The sequence below is a fragment of the Neopsephotus bourkii genome, unplaced genomic scaffold (assembly GCF_033783945.1).
Source record: "Neopsephotus bourkii isolate Nb327-2 ecotype Australia unplaced genomic scaffold, CSIRO-AGI_Nbou_v1 NB_1749, whole genome shotgun sequence".
In the NCBI taxonomy this organism is placed as follows: Eukaryota; Metazoa; Chordata; class Aves; order Psittaciformes; family Psittacidae; genus Neopsephotus; species Neopsephotus bourkii.
In genome coordinates, this window is record NW_026902223.1 from 8,025,953 (window position 1) to 8,053,544 (window position 27,592).

A 27,592-nucleotide genomic window follows, 5' to 3' on the forward strand; every position below is an offset into this window, starting at 1 on the left:
TGTTTCTGCTCAGAGAAGCCACAAACTAAGTGAACCGCCCAGAACTGATCTATGAGCACATCTGCACTAGCTGAGACCGGCCTTATGGAGAAGGAAAAAACCAGATTTTAAACAGCATATGTCAAATCCAGGGACCTTTATTTCTCTGGAATGGAAAGAATTTGCCAGCCTGGACAAAAAACTGCAGGCAGCGATTGTACATTCTTTCAAATGAAAAAGAAGAACACACACACACACACACACACACACACACACACACACACACACAAGTTTGGCTCCATAAATTTCTGTCATAAGAAACAACTTTGAATTGTACACCAAGCTTTTTACAAAGCATCAATGTTAAGATGTTTTACCGTGCTCTATCACATTCGCGGCCATTTACACAGAATACGTCATACCAAATGCTACATCGGCTTAAAGACAGCTTTCAAAATTAGTATTAAAAAGATACAAAGGCATGTTGGCTTTCATTTGGGTTTTTTATTAAGACATGGGAGTTTTCTTGGTTTGTTTTCCTAAGGAAGTCACTAAAAAAATATAATAACTTAATTCGTAAGGACAAGATTGGTTAAAATCCAGCCTTGCTTGCGTGGCAGCCTTCTGAGCTCGTACCTCTGTTGCTTCCATTAGTCTAACTGCAGGCTGCAGAGGTGTCCTGCGGGGTCTCAGCCTGCACTCCACATCTGTCCATGCTCTCAGTTACTGGTTTTGTTCAGTTTTCACCGTGGCCAGGAAATATTCTCAGCCAACCGCTGAAAGCGCTCACTCGTCAGCCAAATGGGGGACTTCAATCTGGGCCAATTTCACATGGGTTTAGCCCTTTGTCTTTTGCCTCTTTGTACATCCTTTGGAAGTCTTTAAAACGAGGGGCACAGCCTAACCTGGCCTCCCCAAAGTGCATGCGTCCTGTGAAAAGGAAGTCTCCATCTCCTGGTTTCACCCCACACTGCAGCAGGGTCTTTATTTGTCCTCGCCAGTTCCCACTCTCCCCTGTGAGCTGGAAGACTTTGCTCTTCTGCCTGTACAGTTTGTTGACACCAACATGGATTATGGATTCTTGCTCCTCTGCCTCATTTGTTACATCCTGAATGGAGCCTCTGATCACTGGAAATAGAAAAAGGACATAAGGAAGGATTACTCAACTCTAGAACCTCATTCTTTCAAAATAATTCTGGTCCAAATTCAGCCCCATGCAACCAGGCAGTCCAAGGGGAACTGATTTCACTACAGCAGCCCAGTTTTGGTCCTTTGCTTCTACCAGTAACCTCCAGTATATATTTCTGTTTGTTACAGTTCATATTTGCAACCTGCCCATCAAAGGGTACACACATATTAAACACAAAAATAACTGCATCAGAAAAATAGCATCAATCATGATAAAGAGTTCTAACAACAAGATACATGGTTAAATCTCCCTGGCAACGTACTTTCTGTTCTTCACCCATTACAGATACCAGCTAATATTGATTCCCCCTTTAAAAAGGGAAGCACAGAGTATTGAAACTTTTGGTTTTCCTTTAAGAGTCCATTTTAGGGCAGCAAGTAAAAGCCTCTCCTAGATGCACGCAGGTCTCTGAACTTCTGCTTCCATTGTGGTTGCTGGGTCATTCTCTGTCCACCCTGGGGAACACTGAATGACCCAGGGTGGACAGAGAAGTGCTGGCTGGGCAGTGTGGTTTTGAGCTCCCTCACACCATGTCCTCCTCCCTTTCCCATGCACACAGCTCCTTTAGACCATATTCACCACCTGTGGAAGTTGCCAAGTGTAAGTAGGTGTCTATCAGTGTTCACAGATGTCACCTTCAAGTGAGCCACCCAAGGGAGAAGGGAGCAATAACTCACCAAAGTCACTAGTGCAGACAGCCAAGAGGACCTCAGTGTCACTGCATGGTCGGCAGGGAGCTGGAGAGAAAGGGAAAGGTTTAGCAAAGGATTAGATGGTGGTAAATAAATAAACCAGTGTTTAAGTTAACCAAATCCAGGACACGCACATACACAACACAAGGACAAGTGGTCCAAAGCCCTGTCAGGCATCACTAACAGGACAAGAAATGGAGGCTCACCCTGGCCCCTGTGAGATTCTTGTAGTTAAGCAGGAATATGGATCTCTTTAACACTCCTGCTGGGATATATTATCTAGCAAACGCCCCCCTACTCTCTGCGCTTATGCACAATCTATTTTGATGCTGGGTGCATTTGCAGCATGCTTTGCTCTAAATTCAAAGCTCTCAAAGGCTTTGAAGACCATGTGCCTTTTAAACTCTGATGGCAATGCTTCTTTCTTACAATTTCTACCGAGTGTTGTTGGGCTATTTCACAGCCATTTAGTCTATCACCACATCAAAGATCCAGGAGGTTACCGAGTGGGGGAGGCAAAGAGGGGAGGGGAAAAAAAAGCCCAGCGCATGTGTTTGAGGGCGTTGAGGCAAAGCGGAAACTCGAGCCGGTATCTGCTAGAGCTCAAGCAGCACAAAGACCATTTCCTGTACTGCTGGAAACATTTGGATATCTGCACTAATCTAATCAATGCAAGAATGTGGCTTCTCTTTGTACTCCGCCAGCGATTTCTGAGGAGAAGGTACTGTAAGGCGCAGTACAGATGTTTCTATAATACCCTGTTGAGCTGAGGAATTTGCTTACTATCAGGGTCTGCCCTGCCCAGCGGTGCTAATTAAGTCTGTCCACTGGTGGCCCAAGGATCAGAGCCACGTCCTTGGCTTGATGTCATCTCGAAGCAGCACTTGCACATCACTCAGGAAGAGGAAAACCCACCAAGCGTGCTGCTCTGCCTGCATCCGTGCAGGCAAAGGCCGCGGCAAAGCAGGGCTCACGCTGGAGATGAGGCGAAGCAGCGGAGATACGGCATATTCATCACCCAGCCCCCCATCAAACCCCCAAGCTGAAGCTACCGTGCTTCTCCCCACCCCCAAAAAATGTCGGTTTTGAACCTCAACATCTGAAAACACTTAGTTACCAGATTCCCAAATAGTCACACCCTTCCTCTCACCCCCACCCAGGGAAGTTTATCCATTGCACTAAGTAGATTTAAAGTAGTCTAAACAGCACATAGCTGATGCCTACGACACTCAGCTATTAGCCTTCCTCTGTTAGACAACACAAGCCATTCTTTAAACGTAAGACATGGCAAATCTCTTATTTTTTTCCAAGGTCCCAGAAAGGCAGTGATCCAGAAAGAAGGATTATTGAACCAAATCCACCAGATCTGCTCCAGTCAGATGATTAATACAGTGTAACACACATTCTCTTTAATCCTATTAAACAGCAAAATGCACATTTCTGGTCAGGGATATTTGAAGGAATAATTCAAGAAGGTTAAAAAGCTCCAAAAGAAGAGAGAAGGAATAGGCAAAACAATTTTGTTAAAGCATCTGGATCAACGGGGCATTTCTATGTAGCCAAGTGAATGTCTCCAGGGCCTTTAGAAAACAAGTCAGCCTTTACTGCCCTCCTTTCCCCCCAAAGCATTTCAGCTCTCTTTTCTGTAAAAAGTTTGGAAGCTGTTTAACATCATGAGAAATACAGAGCCAGGCAAAGTCTGGACATAACCGGAGTACTATAATAAATTCAGTCTGAAGATATTTTTAGACTCAATAGGTTTTGATAGGTGGCTAGACCAAATATTAGTCACATAACATCCTACTATGGAATTGTTTCATCCATGGCACTTCCAAATTCATCCAGAGCAAATGCCTCCCTCTCCCCAAATCAGGACCTGAGTCAGAACAACCAAATGGAGAGACCCTGCATCCCAGCACGAATCCTACAGCGTTTTCACATGGACAGAAGCTCTGGAACAAAGCACAGCTGATGGATGCCCTCAAAATCCACAGCTGGATTTCAGATAGCTTCTTCGGCAGAGATCTAATAATAAAAAGACATCTCAGCCTTTTTAAGTCTGAGTGAAAACAGTCTCGGTTTAGATCAGACATCTCTGTAGTTCGTCCAACCCCATCAGAAAATTGAAATGACTAAGCCATTTTTATTCTCAGAAGGAGTGCAGCACAAGCAAGAGCATTTAAGATGAAAAGCAAAACACTTTAAAAAGTGGTTCCCCTTCCATTTAAATAGACTGACACCATAATAAATCAAATTAACAGATCCCCACATACACACAGAACCAAATAATTTTAATTGTGGACTCTAGGCAAAATCCTGCATCCTTTTTAAATGCAAAAGGAAATTAAAAGTGCTCAGCATTGCTCACACTAGATCATTACTTACAACCTACTTCAGATCCATGCTGACTCACAGCAGTTTGGTGGCATGCAAGCTTATTTAACAAGCATTTACCACCACCCATCACTGCAATACCAGACATATGAAGAACAGAAATCCTTTTCTGTGGAACAACTCCCACATCTGCATTCACAGAGTATCAAATATATCTTGCAAGTGGCAAAAACAAGGTATGCAAGCACAGATGGAAAGCGGGTCATGAAGGATTACTTTCGAGGTAAATGGACCATTAAAAAGCAAATAACATTCACTCGCTACAACCAAAGCTTCATTCCTACACAGCCTCAGAAAAGAAACAAAATCTTTAGGTGGAGGCAATGCCTGCACTTTCTTTTGAATCGCAGCCATTAAGGAATCTGTGTGTTGATGCCACAAGTCAGTGATTTTAGCTGCACTTCAGCAGTCGCTCATCCCGGGACCTGCAGGTGTTTTCCTTCATCAGCAGGTCAAAACAACACGCACACCTCAGGGTAAAATGGGAAGCATCCTTAGAACTAAATGAAAGACAACCAAAAGCAGCACTTCACTCATGCACAACGGGTAAAGATGTTCATGTGCTGGGCAAGCAGGCCCCGTTACTAAACAAGATGCTGTGCTTGCTGGATGCCCGACTCCCCAGGGATGTCTCGGGCTGCCCAGGTTCTCACATCCAAAAGCAAGTCTGTGAACTTGCAACAACAACAATATCAACGTCAGCTGCTCTAATTCCTTTAAACTCGATAAGCCAAAGAGCCTTAATTCATACAGCAGCAGGGGAAGGGTGAAAAAAAAGAGAGAGAAAAGCAACTTTTTATTGAAGCCCTCTAAAGCCCAGATGCCTATAACTCAACTCCACCGCCAGTGGCATAAAGCCTGCATTGTGCACGTCGGCTGCCGACTCTCCTGGGAATGCCTTTGATGGATTTTGACAGTATCCTGACCTGAAGTAACCTGAGGCAGCCCTCTCCCTCCACCCCCCAGTCCCGTGCCTCCAAAGGCCTCTCTATTCACCTCCCCGCAGAGGGAGATGTAATTACATCATTCCTCACAAGCCAGCAGTCATGTCCCAGCTGCTTTGAGCGATTTGCCCTCTGAACCTGATGTTACCGAGGGGGACATGGTGATACTAACAATAGACTGCACTTGTCGGCCAACAGCTTTGTCAAACCCTTTGCTGGAGGTTGCTGGTCCTCTCCACGGGGAGGCAGAAATGCTCAGGAAGAGAGGGACATGCCCCAAGGAGATGCCACCAGCTCCAGAAGGTCCCAGCTAAACCAGCATGGAGTAGTTGAGTTGTCTAGAAAGGATTTACTGTGAGGGTGCTGAGGCGCTGGCACAGGGTGCCCAGAGAAGCTGTGGTTGCCCCATCCCTTGCAGTGTTCAAGGCCAGGTTGGACACAGGGGCTTGGAGCAAGCTGCTCCAGTGGAAGGTGTCCCTGCCTATGGCAGGGGGTTCAAACTGGATGAGCTTTAAGGTCCCTTCAACCCAAACCATCCTGTGATTCTATGATCTCCAACACTGGGGATGGATTTAAGTGCACCATTACTGCTGCATTTTAGCATGAGTCTCCTCTGCCTCGAAAGCTGTGGGTAGGGGTTGCCACCCCGTCTCAGCACGCACACACACAGAGCTCCAGTCCTTCCTCCTTTGGTTTGCGACATTCGCACGCAATCCCTCTATGCTCTGAAACCAGGAGATGGGGGTTATTTGAAGGGCAATCGTCATGGTTTGGGATGACAGCTCTCTGCAGGACACGTTCAAAGTGAGACGTATTGGCTCTGGCTGCAGGCGTCACAGAAACCACATGAATGGGCCTGATCTTTTGAAACATTTGTGTTTCAACAGCCACTCATGGTTACAACTGACCTTACCTTACCCCAAACCCAGCTTCCAGCCCATAAGGAAGGAGTCTTCTCCGTCTGTCCTCAATTTTCTGAACATGCTTCCCAACCTCATAGCTATCAAGAAGACCACATGAACGAGGCTGCAGGTCTCTATGCACTGTCCCAAAGCTTGACAAACTGAGCCCAAAAGACCTTCTCCATCCACCCCATCTCTGGGTAGGCTCTGCTGAACATACATCACCGCTCTGGCACCATGCACAGGAAGAGAGACGCCCTTTAAGCAGAAGTGAAAATGTTGAACACAAAGCAATTGCAGAAAACCGCTTTACCGAGGAATACCCTTTGGTTTTATTGAGCAGCCTGCATACGCGTGCGGTGTGGTAGAGGTGTGGATGGTGGGGGAGGCAAACAGAGCTGGTTTATCTGTGCTTCCAGTTTCCGTGGCATACATCACCCACACGTCAGTATTTCTGAATAACCCTTTGAAGAGCAGTCAGGGCTTTTAAGTCTCAAAAGCTATTGAGGAGGCCCGGGCAGGGCTGGGGCATTACTTTCTGTTAGTTCTAAGTTTAAATCTTTTGATTAAAACAAACAGTCTTTTCTCTTGCATGCTCAGAAGACATCAAACGGGTCTTGTCACAGACCAGGTTGATTTAAGCTAAGCCAGAATGTACTGCAGCACCTCAAGCTGTACCAGTGCGGGGCCACAGCAGCCCCATCTCCCAGATGAAAGCTCTCAAGCTGACATCAGCATTAATTCATATGGAACCAAAAAAAATAACCACCCACAGCCTTCAAATTCTTGCTGGCAGCTCTGTAATTGCAACCGCCCTGGAAAGGGCATCATAGGATGAGTCTCCTTCCTGGAAACACAGAGTGTAGACTTCCGAGAGCAGATCATAGAAACAGAGATGTGGTTTCTCCAATGATGGTGCATTTCTCAACCATTTTTTCTAAGGCCTAAGTAGAAATGACTATGTCTTAACTGGATCAGTGACTTAGCTGGGAGAAAAGAGTTTAAGGGCTAACGTATGTGCATGAAAAACAGTATCTTGCCCTGATCCTACTTCAACTAATTAAAAGTAGAATAAATCCTTGTAATTATTTCTGCCTCAGTTTGCTCAGGCTTCCTGGCTGAAGAGGCAACATTTTTGCCCTGAAACAAACCTCTCACAGCTCATATCCCAAACAAAGACCTGCCACTGTGCAGTGGAGGTGGACAAGAATTTGACAACTGCTCTGGTTTACCAGGCATCTCCTTTCTAGATACACCTCCAACTTTCCTCACCGCCTCAGAAAGCTCTTCCTGAGCAAACCAAAATAGCATTCAACCTCAAAACACTCATAACCCCCACACCGAAACACAATCTAAACTACATCAATGCATCTCCAGTTTAAAATGAACTTGTTAGCTGGAGCTCAGGGCAGCAGAGCAGCATCCAGCACACCTGCATTTAACACAATACCTGCAGCCATGCAGGGAGGGAGAACATGGCCAGATGACACAGAGCATCTCTGCAGCTGGGCTGGAAGTTACTGACACCCAGTCACAACACACAGAGGAGCTCTCTCATCACTCTTTTTGTTTTACAAGGTTTTCCTGTCCTTGGATGGGATAGGATTACACGGCTTTCTGCAAGCACTGCACTTTTTCCAGCCTGTCCATAGGAAAACACCAAGTCAGGGAGCAAACACGAGAGCTGGACTTGCGCTACTCCCAGCCCCTTGGCTCAATAAGCCTCAGACACAGGATCGAAAGGGATTGTGCTTCTTCGATGAATAGAAAGTTAATGCTATGAGTAACATACTAAGAGAGTTTACTGGTCTTCTGAAGGCAGAAGAATTCATCCCCACGTTTGCTAGGAAGTTCATCTGAGCCCCCATGCTGAGCAGAAAAGGCAGCTCAGAACATGGATCATAAGGAAAGACACAAAACCCAAAGACTCCCTTCTTCTACAACCAAAACACAGCCAGGACTTGGTACAGGACAAGATGGTGATTCAGCAGCTGGACCAAAATCATGATGCTGCAATGGACATTCTCCCCTGACCTCTTTATGTGAAGCAGGGATATTTTACCTCTTCAGAAAAGAACGTGTCAACTCCAGCTCCTTGCCTTGGCTCGTTTCTAACATTCGGTTCAACTTGCACATGTGCACAAGTTTCCAGAAGTACCTCGGAAAATACAGACCCTAGCCAAGAACAATTTAAACCTGCAAATAAGTTTAATGAAATGCAGACTTTCGTATGCTGGGGCATGGACTGTGCCAAGAGAATTGAGTTAATACCACTTCCTTCCTGCAAAGAAAGGATAAAAAAAGCATACTGTAAACCTCACCATTACAGATGCGATGACCTTTGTGTTCTGAGGAGCGTGAAGACAAGAGACCATAAACCAGAAATTTATCTGTTCACAGAAATGTCTTCCAAGAGGGTATTAAAGCCCTTAAGTACCAAAGAAGACTATTTTTGTAAACAGTGTGAGGAAGAGATTTGGTCCTACTTTTGCTCCATTTGCAACAGCTTTCAAAATGAAACTTGGCTCAGCAGCTACAGAGCACGTAAGGATCCGCTGGGATTGCAAAGCCAATGCCTTTTTGCTGTTCCAAGATGCAGCACCCATTCTAACAAATGAGCTGAAAGGTCAGCTAGAAACGCAAACAGCCATTTGTTTAAAAATGTAAAAAAAGGAATGAAAAAAGGCACAGAGCAGTTTTTACTCAAGCAGCATTAGACACATGAAACTCTACCTCCAGGCCCATGCAGGAGCTCCATTAACCCAGGAGACATTATGAGAAGTGCTGCATCTTCAAGACACTTCTTTCTATCCCACCTTCTCTGGGCTGTGTATTGCTCCATCAGGGAAAAATACTGCCTGTCCTGAACACCACCTCTCTCCTGCCATATGCAGCCAACAAGCAGAGCTCAGTCCCTATCAGATCCCAACTCTGCTGATCCCAGAGCAGTGTTCAAAGAGCAGTGCTGGGCTCTGGGCTCTCACACTGCTGTGGCAAACCCCGCTGCTGGGGTGGGCAGCAATGTAATAGTAACAGGAGCAGTGCCAGCTCCCAGCCAAGCTCCTACACTTACCCATTGCATCACCAGCTCTATAAAAATCCCCCGCTACAGTCAAGTCTGCAATGTATCGTGTCCAAAAAGCCCTGCTCAGCAGATCAGGCTTGCAGGAAAATTCCTTCTGTCTGGATTGCAGCACCAGAGAGTGAGTGCAGAAAACAAGAGGTGTCTCTACAACTGTGCTAGTCCACGTTTCTGTGCAAGGAACATCTGTAATCATCTGCTTTCTTTCCCCCCCTTCCTAACTGCAATTAAAGAGAAAAGCAGTCAGTAAGGTAACTGCTGGGAATTCCTCCTGCTGTATGTGCACAAGACACCAATATAAAGGCATAAAAAATACACCTATTCGCTTATCTCACAGAAAACACCCCTCTCCTTCCTCAAACCTACCGTTGCTGCCCAAGGGGGATTAGGAATGGGAAGCGCTGGGCAGGCACAAGGATGGACAAGTTGCTGGAAGTTGGAGGTGCTTCCAAAGGGTTGAGGGACTCCTCGATCTCTCCTCAGTCCCTTTGAAGAGCTGAGCCTTTCCTAGCTGCCCCAGGAGAACCTGCCAGCACAGGCAGCATCACACCTCCATGCTGCCCATCCACTGCCCAGCAGCACAGCACCAAAGCAAGTATTTCTACTGAGTCAAAAAGCACAGATTTATGGCTTGGCTCATCCCTCCTAAAATTCACTCAGAAAAGGCTTCTTTTTCCTTCTACAGAAAATGTCATTCCAAAGCCTTGTAAAAGCAAGCACGCACTAATCGGATCTAGGAAAACACCAAGCTACAAAGAGAGTTTTGATGTCTTGTTTGGTTTTGTCTCCGATAGCTAACAAAACACTCGGCCGAGATGCCACAAAATGAAAAGTAAGGTGTTTTGTACTCCTGTGCCCTGGGGAAGCTGTGCAGACAGGCACATGGCTCTGGTGCCAGAGCTTCCCTCTGCCCCTGCCAGGGCTATGGGAAAGGCTGGAGCCAGCACCTACTACCAGGCTGGAAACCTGCCAGGAACACAAAGCCTTCCCTCCCTCCCCACCACTCTCCTTTTCGGTCGGGTCCATTAATGCCTCCTGTGGAGCAGGGGAATAGAATTAAGTAACAAGGGTCTGGTTAAAGTTAAACCCTGAGAGTGCAGTAATGACAGATCAAAGATTAAGTGAGTCTTGAAAAAAAAAGAAAGCAAGAAAAAGCAGCCAATCTGCACTCCCATCCACACAGGTCCTCCCTCCTGTTTCTAGAAATCAAACTCTTTTTGCTGTGGGAGAGCTCTGAAGGAACAAGGGCAGTTTTCATTATAAAACTGTGTTTATTTGATCAGCCTGTTCTTGAGGAGGACTGTGAAGGGCTCTCGTGCAGCAAGATCCTCAATGCTGGAACACTGTCCCAGTTAACCCCCCAAAAAGTTAAATAAGAGTTTCAATGTTGTCCATGCACAAGAAAAGCTTTAAGATATACACACCTTTTCTTTAACAGCACGCATTTCTTTGTCATATTAAGATGATTCACCTGTTCTACAGAAGCTTGGACCTTTTCCTTTTAGATTTCTCACATCCACTCATACATAGATGAAGTTGGTGTAAAGCTCCTAACAGTACTAGTGGGGCAGACTTAAATCCTATACAAACAGGGATGATCGTAGGGAGTTTAAGGCAACAGAAAGCCAGGATCCACATGCATATCAGCACAAATGATCACTACAAGTCTCCCAGCAAGCAGGGCTTCAAACCAGAAGCACCACAGGGCTTATGCCTGTTGCAGGAATCAATGGCCAAATCCCATACAGAATCACAGAACAGTTTTGGTTGGAAGGGACCTTAAAGCTCCTCCAGTTCCAAACCCCTGCCAAGGGCAGGGACACCCTCCACTGGAGCAGGTTGCTCCAAGCCCCTGTGTCCAACCTGGCCTTGAACACTGACAGGGATGGGGCAGCCACAATACAGGAGTCGGAGCAGTGCAGAAAGGTACCTGAGGAGTGCCCATATAACTCATACCAAACAAATCCATCCACGAATTTGAATCAGCAGCAGAAGTTCATGCTGGATCAAAGCTGTGTGTCATATGGCAGCAGCTTTTTTAACCCAATATGAAGCCACCCAAGGTCAGATTTAACATCGCACAGCTTTGGGTCCAGTGTAGCTTCCAAGTATCATGCAATATTACAGCACATACGATGGCTTTTAGAGCAGATGAAGGTGAAAGAGATTTGCTGCGTGCAAATTAAGCCCTGAACACAGGGAAAAACTTGGCCCATGTTTTTCAGCAAGTTCCTTATTCCTCTGGGAACGTGGGGGGTGGGAAGAGGAATGCGGTTCCCCCGCCCTCCCATCCCTTCTCTAACTACAGCCTCAGGAATTAGCAAACTAAACACTTTTGCAGAGCAAGCACAGAGCATTATTAAAGACTGCCAAGCAACTCTGTTGGATTGCAAATCTGTTTGTGGGACCATCTTCTGCAGCACATAAAGGTCAGAGGGACGCAGAGCCCCAGCTGTCCGGACAATACACCTGACTGCTTATTGGTTTTGACTGCCCACTGAGTTGAGAAATAAGCTAACGGCATTCGTGGCCAGTCTAGCAAAAATAAGCTATTTTCTTGCCCCCTCTCCCCTGCAGCTGTGTATTTATCATTGCAGCTCCATTGTCACCTCTTCTGCCCACTGCAAAACCAACTCTGGTCCTGGCAACATCAAAAGACAAGCAGGGCCAGAGGAGACTGTTGACAAACACATTTTCTTGGGGGGAGGAGATTAAATTAGGGCATCCTAACGTTTGGGGGCTTTTTTTAGGTGAAGGCTTCTCAGTTCAACACTTTTCACCTTACTGAGGGGCTCAGAGCCCCAAAACATCACCCTTGCTCAACACGTGGGTTCCTCAAACACCAGAACTGCAGTTTGAAATCATTTCACACAAGAAGAAACTCAAACAACTTTGCTCTCAAACTCTCACTCCCCTCCCCAGCCAATCAATCATTCACAGCAGATCTGACCGCTTTTGGCACATGAACAATAAGAGCAGGTTTCTAGCTCCTCAATATTAATCCCACTCCAGGCCTTGTTGTACAGCAGCCAGCCTGATAAAATTAGATGTTGACTCACGACACCCAGTTCAGTGATATACCCTCAAAAACTAGCTTAAAATGTGCTTTTTCAGAGACAAAAAGGCTTCCTGAACACTGTTTACTCTTCTGTCAAAAGTCACTTTGTATCTGGTTCTGTATCATCACCTACTATGGGAAAATACATGGAAGTTACTACAGAAGATCCTCCTGCAAGGAGGATGAGCACACAAAGAACTATTCAGAAAACATCTCCTAAAGCAGGAGTGTCAAAATGGTCCCTTACAAGGCAAATAATTGATGTGTATTTTGAACAACTGCATTAAAGGCTGTTTTCTGGTGGTTTCCTCTTAAAACTTGCTGATGATCTTTTGGAGAGAGAAAAAGCACATAAATTAACAGCAAACTAGTTGTGCTGGTGAGCCTACCTTACATGCCACTCAGACTTAACAGAACAGATCCCTCATCTCTGCTTATGCATTTCACCAGCAAATCTTTACGGGAGGAGCACATACCAATTCTGGTCTGTGCAAATCAAATCAGACCACATTTGCTTTGTTTTCCCCATTTTTCTGATGGCAGGGGGTGCATTGGAACACACAGCCCTGCCAACCCTGCAACACAGAGCAGTGCTCCCACCCCTGCCACGCAGCACGATGCCAGCATCTCAGATGGTCACAATGACTCAAGCAGAACCTGTGCTGAGCATAAAGGTCATGGGGACTTTCAGTTTAAGTGTTCCAAATGCCTCTTTCCATCCATCACCGCTTCTGCTAATGGTGGCGACGATCAGAGCAGGGATGACTGTGGTTTCCATACTGTGAATACTGGGTAGAGAGCGGCCACACCAGCCACAGCTTCCTGATCAGTGGCCTCTGGGACAAAAAAGCAAGAACATTTCCACTCCAAAAAGAAGCAGAAAATACTCCAGTCCATCTGCTGCTTCAGGCTACAAAGCTTTAGCAGTGCATTCACCCTCCAATAAAGAAAAGAAATATGGGAGCCACCCGGGGAAGGCATGACATTAGGAGCCTATAGGCTGCAATGACAACAGCACTCTGGGAGGGTACCTGCAGAGAGATGGCAGACTGGTGCCGCACCTCTGCCAAACCCAAACTGCAGTAAAGATCAAAAGTTAAGAGGGGTGCTTCAAAAACCATTCATTGGGAGAAACACCAGCATAGCCCAAATACTTCTGAGCTTTCTTAATTTCCAAGCTGTTTTCTCAGGCCAGTGAATTAACAGCATTCAGGAAATAGCCGGATAATGTTCTTAATTAGTTAACTGGCTTTATCCAGTTTTGCCTTGTTTTTCAGGTACCCACCCAAGCGCTGGACCTCCTATCTGTTAACATTCTCAGCCAGGTACCCAGCATTAAAAAGAAAATGTATAAAACAGCTACTAGAACCTGCACTAAGTTGGTAGATGCCATCAAGATAAAGGGACATTTTTGTTAAAGTTTGACTTCTTTACTGCACAAAAGCGGGTGGGTAATGAAAGAGCTTCCAATTTACCCCTTGAGCTCTAACAACCAAATTGCAGACATCCCCGTGAGTGTGCAATGGGAAAAGCAAACTACACAGCTTACATAGAGCTGGATCCAGCGACCGGACACAACATTTGAAACACAGACTTTAAGTAAGAAAACAGTGGTTGGTTGGGGTGTGGAGGGGGAAGGATTGACCTTCCTCTCCAAAAAGTTTGGTCAAGCCTACTGATTCTTGTTGCAGGCTGCTTGAGCAGAAGCTGAAAAACTTTAAAAGCAAATTAGTCTCAAGGGGCCTTCACACTTTTCATAGGAATTTAATCCAAGCAGCTTGCTGTGGTGCAAGGCAGAACTAAACCAGGCACATGTTCCACTAGGACTGAGAAACTCATGTGGGTCACCCCTTTCGAAAACCTCTAGGAACTATACGGCCATATGACACTTTTGCTGTCTATTTGCCAGTACAGGCAGGAGAGCAAAGAGCCAGGGTGTTTTCTTCCAGCACCAGCAGAAAAGATTAGAATCAACCCAATTCAACAACTTCAACAAGTTCTGCTGCTTCTCAAATGGCCTCTGGCCAAAATGTCACAGTGCTTCAGTACTTCAGCTGGGCAAACACCAAGGCTTGCTTGCAGGCATGAGCTGAAGTTAATGGCCCATCAGTGTGGATGGGAATTACATAGGGGTGCAATGCAAAACCTAATCTGAAATCAAAAGTACTTTTCAGTCATCCATCACTTTGGGTATCGATAGGAGAACATGCCCATCAAGGCATCTGAATTGTCAAGGTGACCCTTCTTAGGGACTACTCACATTAACTGGTGACAAGCACTGCAGCATGCGGGCCTTCACCCACCATAAGACCCTATAAACCTGCAGAAATGTGCTTTTTTGCTTGCTACTATCACAGTAAAAACCTTCCCATGCCAAATTTCAGCAGTCTGAGCTAAAACCTACCAATATGCTACAAATACCTCCTACAGTTAGGGAAGTCTTAAGAGAATGTGATAAAGCAGACTTAAGAGGCCAGAAAAGGGTTAAATCCCCAAAATCTGGGAAATTGTGAGACGTCACTGTGTCATTCAACCTTCCCGAGCAAAGGGAAAGGCCAATTCTGAACCTGTTGTGTCTTCTACTGAATTATTTGCTAGACTCTGATTAAGTGGGAAAGAATGACTGTAAACTAATAAAACTTGAGGTTTTCTAATTAAACCACAGGCACCCTGCCAAGCATTGTTGATTTGTTGATGCACCCTTCAATGTCAGGACTCTGAGGACACAACAGGTCATTAAAGTATTAAACAGATGACTTATACTCTTTAATCAGAGCTCCCATGCCAGGTTAGGAAGGGAGAGTAAATTCAAGGGCAGAGTACAATAATTATCACCAGGAAACAAACACACCAATTAGGGAAAGCAGAGAGAAGTTGTTAGCAAGTAGTTATTGCACAAGGAAAGGGCTGGATTACCGAGCCCAGCACACCTGGGTCTTTTACGATAGTCATCTGCCCCACTCTGCAGCCTTAAGAAAACACTGCAATATCGGTGACGTTCAGTCCTTTGCCAGCAAGTGCTGCAAGTGCAGAGTGAGACCAGGAAGAGTGTGAGCTTCCTCCTCTGCCCATCCCTGCCCGCACAGCTCAGCCCCCATCTGCAACAGCATCTCACGCCTTTGTCATCTCTTCATACGCACTGCCAGCTCTGCTGAGCTCTGTCAAATTGCAACAGACATGAGCAGGCTTGTTTTTCCAGTGTGCAACTGCCAAAAACCACTGTATGACACATTTGAGAGCAAGGGACAGAAGTACAGTTAGAGAGACATGCAGAACCTTAAATCCAGTTTTCAGCTCTGTTAAGGCCAGCACTTGCATCTGGCTTGAGCCTCCTCCCTGATGAGGGAAACATCAGTGATTTCAGTCAATGGGCTGTAAACTTCCCCTCCAACCGAACAGCTCAGTAAAGGGCATTTCTTTGAAGGTTTCACACAATAACTAGAAGCAGCTCCAGAAGAAAGAAGGTCCACGAACGGCAGAGAGCCCTAGATATATTGCTCTATGGAAGCCTCACAAGGCAGCTATTTGGCAGTTTCCCCAGACATATAGATATTTATAGGAGAATAAAAGCACTCATCTGACTGAGTAGTGGAAAGAGTCATGTATGGCATTTCCATCGTGTTTTCACCCCCCTGCTGCCCCGCCCCAGTCTGGGGATCCAAAAAAAGGCAAGAGAAATCATTTAAAGTACAATAGAGATCCCTAGTTTGCCCCAAAGGCTCTGCTGATGAACTATTAAAAAACTGCTTCTGTCCAAACAAGATACTTGGAGCACGAAGCAGATAGCCTACCACATTGTTTCATAAGACAGCACTGAAATTCAACCAGTGTCTGTTACAGCTGAAAATACAGCAGTCACAGGAAAAAAAGTGATTTAATATGCCTATCAAAGAGGAAGGCTGTAACTGGATGCAGTCCTCAGTCTGACTTTGGAAAGTCTATGAAAAATGGTCCCATCAGCTTTAAACATCTCCCCAAGATTTTACGTGGAATGAATGGCACTTAATTCTAAAAACACAGCAGTTTGTGCTGGCTTGGGATGTAAAGTATGGCAGCAGCAAGTCCTGCGGATTTCAGCACAGCTTGGGAGAAACCGTATCTATGTGCAAACTAAAACCAGTAGTGGCAGGCAGGATTTCTCATGTATTGTTTTACTACATGCAAAAACAATTTCAAGTTTTGGGGGAAAATAGGTAAAAATAGCTCTTTTCTTGGTAAGTTTAAGTCACTTATCATTACCCTGCCTGTGTCTCCATTCTCAGCTTGTCAAAGAAAGAAGGACTGAATCTGGGAACATTTTCCAAATAACTGATTAAACAATGTATTTAATGTCTTCTACAATGGAATTTTACTACATAGCTAACATTCTGCACAGCATATTCATCTCTGCAGCAATGATCTTACTGGGAAAACAGCTCTGCAGCAGACCCCCTACTTCTTTTGCAGCAGTGGTAAAACACAGAAGCAGAGAAGTCTACTTAGAACACAGAACACTCAATAGTAAGCTACAAATTGTATAGACAGCAAGAGCAATGAAGACAAGTTCCATATTTTAATATTTGTGTTTATAGGTTTTTTTGTTTTAATGGCAAACACGCCATCTATCAGTTATTGGGGTTACTGCATCAGCCCTTAGCCAAGTTCCTCCTTGCTAAGAGCAGCTCATCTCAGACGAACTAAGATCTGTACAACAAAACCCAGCCACACCTGAATTGATGTGCCAACACCTAAATGCTAACAGGGTGGCGAGTACACACAAATATACAAACTTCTAAGCCCAGAATCTCGTTGTGGAAGGGAGCCAGGGGAAGGGAGAGGATGGGACTCTGTTCTGCCATCACTTAAACTGAAAAAGGAGGGATGCAATGCCTGGAAGATGCAGGTGCAGTTTAATTAAGCCACACTGCTGCTTATCAAGTATGAACTCAGACAAAGCATATGGCATCACTACCACAGAATCTAGACAGCCTAAGTATGGTGGTTTAGGCTCAATTCACACTGGGTTTTACCTGCGGCCAGTGTGCTGGGAGGACTCTTCTACCTGCAGCCAGGCTGCCTTCACTCCCTACCATTTCAAAAGAGAAATCTGGTTGCCACTACAGCCTTCCCCCTTAAAATACCTAAACCCTGAAACCTCCCTTAGTCATCTGGGACATTCCTTAGGCTATTCTGGACATCTCCCCTCCTTGGTTTGGGGGATAAAAGCTAGAGGCAATGCTGAATGGAAATGCATGAACCAATGGAAATGCATGAAACAGATACACCTATCTAAAGAGAATTCCCCCCCCTCCCCTTCCTCCACAAATGCTAGTTTTTCTTCTTCTCAAGTCATTTAATCAATTAGCACAATTAGGTTACACCTAGAGCTATTGTTCACAAATAGCGTTTAGCTTGCTATTTGGTATCAGACTTTAAAGGCTTTGTAAGCTCTTTCAGTTTGTCCACTCCCCCTTCCTACAAGCTTTTCATTGGTGTAAAACTCCTCCCTACAAAACTTGCTTTTTGTAATGGTTGAGAAAAGACAACAGTGGCATTGTAAAAGTATTGTCATGGCGTTGAAGAGCTCTGCCACAGCTCAAGAGTGTAATAAGCAGAGGTGAGGAAGGAACACACCATTTTCCTTGTTAAAAAAAAGCAGCAATAATTAGGTCAGCAAGTAGCAGTAGTTGCAGAGGGACAAAAAAAAAAACCACGGAAAAGGAGTTCCTCCTTGTTTCAATGTTTATTATTCAAAACATGCAGCGGGGGCTTAAAAACTGAGTAAAAAAGTAGTTAGAAAACTGTTACAGCAAGGCTCGGAAGCCCGGCTCACGCTGCAGTTCAGTGCACGGTAAAGCCAGCTCCTGTGATTCACCCCGCGCCTGCAAGGGGAGAATCGTTCACCATGTTGCCCTTAACAAATCATTTGGAAGGCAGCCTATGCTACCAGCTTCCAAAAAACAACAGCAAAAAGAAAACAGAAGAAAATTAATTCTTCCGCAATAGCCTGTTTATAAAACATGTCCTTAAAAGCACATGAAATTCAGACCCAACACTTCCCCACTCACTCACTCAGCCATCTGTTATGCATCCAATATAGCACGTGAAAATACAACCAGTATCCCACAACTCACCAGAAACTGTGTGCAAATCAGATGCTACCCCCTTGCTCATCAATTCGTACTGGAAGCCTGTAATCTTCCTGCTAATGTCCTGCTGAGGAGTGGCCTCAATAAACAGGCCCCCCTGATCATAGCCGAAGCAATACACTTTACTGGGGCTGCGATCTCCATCTCGGACCAAGAGTTTCAGTTCTCCAGTTTTTTCCAAATAAATATTTGCTCCTGCAGAGTCCTTGAAGGGCTTTATGCAAACAGTCAAATGTTTGTAAGAGGCAGGTGAAGTATTGGGTCGCAGGTTGACTATGAGTGCTCCCGTGGGATACATCCACTCAATTGACCCTTCAGAACAGCGGAGGTAGACCTGTTCAACATCCTTCTTGTGAGACTCGTGAGTTAAGCCACTGGGGGAAGAAAGAAAGAGAAAGTTAGAGAAATGAGAGTGCTGGTAACGTGACTGTCATAACCTCAAACCTTCAAAGACCCACATCAACAAATGCAGGAAACCTATGACACTATTGAGTATTTGCTCATCCTGCTCAGCAGCACTCAGAAGTCCTTGTCTCTTTTCCAAGACTGCAGCCTTAACATTAGGAGACAATCTTAAATCATATCCCACAAGAAAAAGTCAAACCACTCATAACTGACTTCAAAATGAAATAGGATATAAGCACATGATCAAAAGCAATTCAATTACTACAGCCTCAGTTACTGCCCATCAGCTGAGCTGTGGCAAATGACTTGGTGCATACTAAATAAAGCACGTACACCTGAACTCCCTGGTGGCTTAAACCAGCACCTTCTCCAGCTCCACAGATCGGACTCCACCTTTTTTCTAAGTACTCTGTTCCCCTTCCAAGTCTATATTCCCAATGGATCTGAAACTGGGAAGGATGCCAAGCTCACCCTGTGAACTAGAGCAAAGGGATGTTCTGGGTGCTGCTGATAGCCTCTGCCCCAGCTGGGCAGCCCCAGTCTCCAAACTGGGAGGTAAGGAGAGAAGACACTACACTTCTCAGTCATAGCTGGGGAAGCATCTAACTATGCTGCTTTCTTTAACATTCCTGTTCCCTCTATTCTCCCCAGTTAGGTTTAAGTTTAGCTTCTCATTTTATTGCCCAGCTTTGATGGGCTGCAAGCAGACACCCAGCTATTCAGCAAAAAAGAGAACAGGTGCCCACTCACTACTGCTGGGCCACTATCAGTCCTGTGCCCTTATGAGCACCATGGCAAAGAATTAACAGCCTTTTTGAGAGCTGGTGATCACAGAAATGGGATAGGAAGACAACACAGGGATCCCAGGACCAACTGCTACTGAAAGGAGATCAAACTGCCATGCTTGGGCAGGATGACTAGTAAAGCCCCATGAGTTGTCTGCCAACAGACTAAACTGGGGACAGCTCTAAATAATCATTTGCTGCCTGTCACTTGATGCTGGAGCAACCCCACACGTTCTTCATCCAGAGTGACTCAAAGCACTACTAGGACACTGCACACTGCAGGCACTCCAGTTAAAAGAAAAAGTTGTGGGGAGCCTGGTTTATTGGTTGCAGTATTTGGGCCATTAGGCAAAACCCCTTTGGTCCCTGTCCTGTCACAAACCTATTATGCGAGCAAGGGCAAATCACTTCACCACCAAGCTTGTTTCTCCTCCTATGCTTTGTGCACCTAGTTCAGAAACATAGAATCACAGAATAGTTAGGGTGGGAAAGGACCTTAAGATCACCCAGTTCCAACCCCCCTGCCATGGGCAGGGACACCTCACACTAAACCATCTCACCCAAGGCTTTGTCCAACCTGGTGGCCTTGAACACTGCCAGGGATGGAGCATTCACAACCTCCCTGGGCAACCCATTCCAGTGCCTCACCACCCTAACAGGAAAGAATTTCCTCCTTATATCCAATCTAAACTTCCCCTGTTTCAATTTTAACCCATTACCCCTTGTCCTGTCACTACAGTCCCTTATGAAGAGTCCCTCCCCAGCATCAGCATCTTTTACTCTCTGTAAAGCACCACTCAAAATGGGACTCTTTAACACAGCTCACGAACCTGCTTTGCAATACTTGAAAGAACTTCACAACATTCCCACTTATAGGCAGATGAACCAAGACAAGGAAAAAAAAAAGTAACTGAAAAGGATGAAGTGACTCGTCTGAGGTTGCACAGGAAATCTGTGGCAAAGAACGTATTATAGTGTAGTGCAAGTAATGACAACAACTTCTGGTTTCTCCACAGAAACCTCCAAATACACAGCTCCCCACCCCAAAGATACATTCAGGTGCTGAGCCTGGTTTAAATTCAAGTCAGCATTTAGAAAGTAACAAGAATCCATGCGTAAAAGAAGGGGGGGGAAAGCCATATGGTTTGCATTTACTGTTGATGTGACTCATTATTGTGAGTGTCAGTGTGACCCATTCGATAGAGGTTACATGAGGAAGCCCAGAAAAAAAAAGTCATATTTAATAACAATGGTGCCTGCAAACATGTGCTTTTGAACTATCTTGAAAGCCACATCAAGAACACAGATGAGGAGAAAAGAGGGACAAGTTTTTGACCTTTAGGCTCTTGCCCTCAAATTCAGTAGTACTTAACACGTTCAGGAAACTTAACGTGCAATGGGATATTTCAAGTTGACTGTAAATCCACATCTGGTCCACAAACTCGGTTTCACCACAGCATGCACACTATGCCACTCAACAGAAAACACAGAAGTCTGTTTATGTGCAAGCAGTGAGTAAGTAAAAGTCAAGAGTGTAAAGCTTATCCCTCAGCAAAGGGGCAAAAAACTACCCTCACTCATCACTTGCTCCTTCTCAAGATATCAAAACAAGCAGCAGAGGTTTTGTAGGACTTACACTGGCAAATTCCATGGTGAAGCCTGAGTGGTTAAACACAAGGAAGATACCAGGGGCAAAACTCTGAACAACTGCAGTGAAACTGCTCTTGCAAGTGATCCCAGCAACACCGAGGCACTGAATTTCTGCCAGGGAAAAAAGCTTTAACATTCATTTTGTTCAAACGCTCATGCTGTTCAAACAAAACCAGGGTGGACTCTGAAATTATCTTCTGAAAGCCAATTATATCCCACAGGCAAGAGTGATGCCATTAGACAGATACATCAAGCACAAGTACCTGCACACATTAAGCCTTATAATAAAGGATGACTCAAAAGCAGATTTCAAAATACATGCTTGTATTACTTAACAGCAACCACCATCATCCAGTAAAACCTGTCACTTTGCTTTCTGTCCAAATGACTTGTCACCACACTGAGGGATTGCTTAGCATCACATTTAGTTTTCACTAGCCAGTCCTCAGATTCACCATCTCCATAAAATAATGGAGGTCCAGGAGCCTCCCTCCCCACCCCCAAGCTCATTTGAGTTTTGGTGTTTTTTTAAGTACATGGCGAGGAGATAGGGCAGCTCTTTCATGGTTACAGTGATGGATGAGCAATCCATCCTCCCTTTCAAATCTGAGCTGCTTATTGGAACTTACTTCTACAATGAGCACTACTTCCTCATACCAGTCCATGAGGACATCCTGACTCACTGCATTTTGTCTTCTCATTCTTCTGTGGTTTCAGCCATCCCCCTGTGTCTGCCCTGGAAGATTATGGTATCGGTGCAATAAACTGTTATGCTGCAACAGGTGTCCTTTAAAGAAAAAGGGAGCAGGAGGAATATCCACACTGTCTACCTTAGCTATTTACTTTATTTATTCTATTACAGATGCTCTGAAGAGCCCTAGAAATACCCACGTCCTCCCAGCAGCCCTCTGCGAACACAGGGAACTTTCGCTCCTAACTCCATCTAGGGAGCATCCAGACTTCCCCAGCACCTCCACTGGTGCAGAGGGTGAGATGGATGGACAAAAGCAGCCACATCAGAGATGAATTCTTGCTCCTGCAGTCTACAGTGAAAACCGCCAGACCAGCATATTATTAGTGTGTCACTGAAATGCTCTTGCCCAAAGCATTGAGAGGTCATTGCAGCATAGAAACCTAAAGTTACAGCAAGAGTAATAACCAGACACACACCACTGTGAAGTTTCTGCTTTCTTCTGGACAAAGCTTTCCTGGAAGCTCTCTGCCAAGCTGTTTATTAAGATGCTGCTATGGCCTACTGAGTGTACTTAAACTGCAGGTGTCTAGCTGTGCATTGCATCAGATTTCCTTGGAACTGTGGGGTATCTACAGGAATCCCAGTGAAGCTCTTCATCCTGCTCCAGGATATAAGCGTGTCACTCCTCCACAAGCTAACGGGGGGGGGGGGAATCATATCCAGGATATTCTAAGATTGTTGCTTTTAATATAGATATGTGTACAAAAGGTGAGAAAACACCTTCAGGTTTATTGTAGGAGGTGATTGGACTCTCAAATCTGTCAGCACAAGAACTTCACTGTGGGAACAAAGACTACATTTTGGCATTCCAGCTCATAGGGCTTTCAAAGTGAGTTGAGGTAAAAAAACATCACATGACTTCAAAACACTATATTCCACATAAAAATCCTTTCTGACCCATAAAGCTATTAGTATCCACATTGAAATATTTAATTAGAGGGTATTTTACTGGTACACCAAATTACCTTTCCTTCCTTCTCCACTGCTCGCCCTTCAGGACAAAGCAGATGCTATTAAACAGCCTCAGGAGCACCAGCATTGCTGACAACACCTGTTTGCTACCAGTAAGACCAAAGCCAGCCTGGTTTACTATTGACTCTTGTCCACCCGGGCTCTGGGACTACCTCACTCAAGTGAAACCACCCAGACTGAACTGTGTAGGAAGGCAGCTTGTCCTTCCTTGTGCCTCCAACAGCACCGTCATGGAGTCATCACCACTTTGCTCACCAGAGCAGCAGCAGGTGAGTGAGTCCAAGCCTGTACCATCAGTTCACCCCAAACTCAGTCACAGAAAACGCATCGCCCCCTTAGCTGATAGGGAGGAATTGCTTATTCCAGCCCTGCTCAGACAGCATGGGCAGACACTGCTTGCTCGAAGAAAACAGGACAAAAATAAGAAAGAAACAGGACAAGATTTGTCATCATCCCTTTAAAAAACATGCTGTGGCACCATGTGGTAAGGTGCAGCTAAGTATATGCAGCTGGGATGCTTAGGCATGAAAGCGGGTACAGCTTTCGGGCTTGTGGGGGGCTATGTGATGCTTGCTAAAGCAAAATGACACAATTAGGAGTTTGCCACAGAACTAATAGGGTTTGGCCCCTATCAAACAGACTCGCCTTCAGGAGGATTCACTGTGATTAGCTACACATCAATTGTAAAGAGTCAAGAAAAGTTCAGAAAAGAAGTAAATACCAAGCATCTGCACATTTTGGACAGTGACAGATAAGAAATTACTACGGTGAAAGTCAATCCAGCTGTTTCCCTTCCATGAATTCTCCCTACTCCAAAATACCTTACCAATACAGGCTGACTAAAGGTTTATTCTAAAGCAAGCCAGATTTAAGCAGAACATTAGAGTCCAAACGTTTTACACTGCGAGGACAGAAAGCCCAAACCAGCAACACCTGCCTGTTGGCACAGTCGCTTCTTTAAAAGTAAGAACGGTGGAGGAGGTCACAGACCCAACCACACACGCTAAACTTATTACAAGCAATTAAAGGCAAGATAATTTGGCAGATAAACACTTGAGAACTGGAGAGGTTTCACAACCCGTGCAGTCAGAATAAATCAGGAGTGAAGCCGCTGTGCCAGCCCCCGCTCTCAGGGCTCAGCATCATCTCCATTCCCTCCGCGGGACGGACTGCGGGATGATGATCCCATCCCGGGAGTAGGGGTGACACCGGGGGGGGGGGGGCGGCAGCGCTCCGCAGGTGCAGCACACCCGGGGCCGGCCCGAGCGAGCCGCGGCAGCCGCAGAAGCCACTGCAGGAGCCGGGGCCGGCGGACACGCACCCGGAGCCTGCCCGGCCCCGCTGATTCCCCGGGCGCGGCCGCCGGAGAAGATGGTCGCGGGGAGAAACTTCCCCGCGGCGGACATGGCACCGCCCTCCTCCTCCTCCTCCTCTTCCCCAGCCCCCCGAGCCGCGCTGCCGGGCGGGGGGAACCCAGCCCGCCCCGGCCCCTCCATCCCTCCCGCAGCCGCCGCCCCTCCACCGCCAGCGGCGCCGGCTCCGCGGGGCAGCGCAGGGAGGCAGAGCCGCGCCAGCCCCTTCCCCGAGCCCCGGCCGGGCACCGCGGCTCCCCGCGCCGCTCCGCAGCGGGAGGGCTCTCCCTTTTGTGTTCGGCACCAACTTCTTTCCCCGGCGGGGCGGGGATGGACGTGGCAGCCCCCGCTCGCCACCCCTAAGCCCCCCCATTGCGGCGGGGTCTCTCCTCACCTCCCCTTCCAGTTGCACAGGTCGCTGGAGTACTGAGCCGCGGCGCCCAGCAGCAGCCGTAGCCCCAGAAGCAGCGGCAGGAGCCCGGCGGCCGGGGCGCTCCGCATGGTCCCCCCCGGCCCGGTGCGAACGCGGTGCAAGGCGGCGCGGAGCGATGCAGCAGTGGGAGCTCGCCTACATGGCTGAGAACGGAGCAACTACCCCATGCCCGGCTCCACGCTGCGCCGCTCCGACTCAGCTCTGAAGTTCGCAGGAGCGGGCTGCGGGCTCCAGCTGAGGGGCGGGGAGTGGCCCTGCCTCCCTGGACCGCCCGCGGGGACCCGGCTCCGCCCTCCCCACCCGTCCCTCCTCCCTCCCTCCTCGGCGGGGCCGGCCCTTGCTGCAAAACGCGGCACCGGATCGAGAGCCGCGGCTGCCCCGTGGGCACGGCTCGGTTCGGTTCGGACCCCGCCGGAGCGCTCCCTGCCCTGCCTGTCCTGTCCCCCAGCGCACGGGGCAGCGGGGATGGCCGGCGGGAGCAGAGGGTTTCCTTTGGCCTCCCTGCGGTGGGGAAGCGGTGGGTGCTGGCACAGACCCGCGCTGCGGGGACAGCCGGTGCCAGCCGTGCACCCCGTTCCCCTGCCCGCAGCAGGTTTCCACCTGGGCGCGTTGCAGCGTGCGGGGAGGGGGGATGAATTTGCTGAAACCTTCTTGTGTTTCCACTTAGCAGGAAGCACTTGGGACTTGATAGTGTTTGTAAAACTCTCCAACACTTAATGACCACTCTGGATAACCCCTTGTCTTGTTTAATGTCCCCGTTTATTCCACTGTTGACTTTGGATACTTAACCCTTGGTGGCAGAGTGCCTTCTCCGAGAAACTAGAGGCAAAAAACCAAATGCCTTCCAGGATGTGAGGGAGGAGCAGGGGGTGAATCAGCCCAAAACCCAAAGTACCAGGGCCAGGATAAATGGGGAAAAGAACCCTGGATATGGGGACTGGGCAAGAGGCTCCAGCTGCACACAGGCTGTGCTCCGATATACCAGGCGCCACGTATTTCTGTCAAAGAAGCAACAAGGGAGTCGAGATTGATACTGTACATCCGCAGATAGGAGAGGGGTTAAAGCATTTCCAGATCACCGAGTTTCTTGGTCTCCTGTTGCTCTTTTCAAGTGCCTGTCACGCAGTTTTGTTAAGGGCACTGCACAGATTTTTCTAGGTGAGAGTTCACGGATGAGTATTAAATGTTTACACCCTGCTCACAGTGTGTTATCCTCGTTAGTACCTTTTAAAACACCTTGCAAAGTGCTCTGGTGCTGTCTGGGAGGATCTGCTGGCTAAACCGGGATATTCCAGTTCGGAGTGCTTCCTGCCTGCTTCTGCACCGGGGATTAAATCCTTTGCAGTGCCATTCGTGGGGTTAGCTTTTCATGTCGTTTTTGTTTGGTAAATTACAGGTACTGTTCTGTTGATGATGATGTATTAACATAATTACAGTAATTCCATCAAATGATGCAATGCATGTAAACATGTAATTAGCATGCAGGGACAACACTGAGCAAAGTGATGACAACATGCAATAAGTGCAAAATGCTTTATTCTCCCGGTCATGTGCAGCGACACGGGCTTTAGAGCTCAGTGCCTTGATTATTGCTTTAGAAGGAGATTTTGTTGGAATGTTTTGCTTCCTTCCCTCGTACTGGAAAGAAAAGCATACAGAGACAACATCGTAGGGCTTTATTCCCCAGCGTGTTTAGATGTGCGACCCTCTGCCTGCCTCCCAATTTACTGTATCCGATTTCCTTTGCAATATTCTAACTCACTGCATTTGACAAAACAAACAAGTGCCCAGGCAGCTGCTCACATTACACTTTGGAACTTTGGAAACTGGCTGAAAACTGGGAACTTTACGATACAGAACAGCATGTGCTATTTTGCAGTTGCCACTGCCTCTGGCTTTCCTTCTCCCCCTTCAGAAAAGGCAGCAGCATTTAGTTCAGGGGAGCTGGAAAAATAATGGCAACATGGGGGCTTTGAAAGCCCCTCCTATCCTCCATGCCTTATTGATGCTGATGCAGTTCCTTCATCTGACCCAAGCTGATGAGTCTTACAATGAGCAAAGCCCAGATTTGTGGCCGCAGAGTCAGTGTTTCTAGCTGCAGAGCCAGGGCTCATGGCTGGAGAGCCATGCCCAGGTTAAGCCTCCCCCAGTTCAAAAGTGAGGGGCAGAAGGAGATAGGGAACCTCTGCAGAGAAGGGGGCTGCTTGGTTTGCTCATTTGCATCTCAATCCCCACAATGCTCTTCCGGCTACTCACAGCTATTCCATAGTAGTGCTCTTGGCTGAGATCTGGGAACACGCTCAAAGGGTGAGGCAGCTTTTGGATGCACTGAGCTGTTTTCTGTTTGAGCTGTGAAAAGCAAACATCTTTTCAAGAGAGACCATTCTGAACACTAATTTTTTCACATTTACAATTCAGAAAGAGCAGAACTTCACAGAAATCTGGAAGGAAAATATTGTATAATGTCAAATGGAAACATAAATCCTTTGCAGCAAAGGTTTCACACTACTCTGAAAATAGAAGCCACTAAGTTACTACTACACTTGGCCTAATGTGGCAGGACTGGAGATACAGGTTCTGGAAACAGCTTCATACACTCAAACACTTGAACCCCAATAAAGCTCCATCACCTTCCTCAAGGAGCAACCTGAAAATGAGCATCTACACAGTCACTTCCAACACTTGCTTCTAAATTCACTTTAAATATTTGCTTGCCACAGCTACAAACCCAGGCACCAACAGTGGCAGTTTGAAAGGACTCAGAGCAGGCGGCTGCAGGAGGAGAACCTGATGAAGAAGAGATGACTAATTTGCTTCAGTACTTTGGAGAAAACAAAATCAAGCAGTGATTAGAGATGGGCTCAAGCTCAGGT

General features: G+C 46.6%; 1 protein-coding gene across 1 annotated transcript; it reads right to left on the minus strand.

Annotated features, from left to right (window-relative positions):
- Positions 1-270: 270 nt before the first annotated feature.
- Positions 271-24,983, minus strand: METRNL (meteorin like, glial cell differentiation regulator). The gene is made up of 4 exons (XM_061377384.1): positions 24,681-24,983; positions 18,354-18,742; positions 1,846-1,905; positions 271-1,107 (listed from the first exon to the last, which is right to left on the minus strand). Exons 1-4 carry the CDS (start codon positions 24,785-24,787, stop codon positions 791-793), a joined length of 873 nt encoding a protein of 290 aa, XP_061233368.1. The 5' UTR covers positions 24,788-24,983; the 3' UTR covers positions 271-790.
- Between the last annotated feature and the right edge of the window lie 2,609 nt (positions 24,984-27,592).

Excerpts from the sequence above, each read along its gene's own strand:
- METRNL (XM_061377384.1), bottom strand. The coding sequence starts at position 24,787 with ATGCGGAGCGCCCCGGCCGCCGGGCTCCTGCCGCTGCTTCTGGGGCTA. Across the intron at positions 18,743-24,680 it reads CTGTGCAACTGGAAGGGGAG|TGGCTTAACTCACGAGTCTC; the intron begins GTGAGGAGAGAC and ends TTCTTCCCCCAG. Across the intron at positions 1,108-1,845 it reads TGTCTGCACTAGTGACTTTG|TGATCAGAGGCTCCATTCAG; the intron begins GTGAGTTATTGC and ends TTCTATTTCCAG.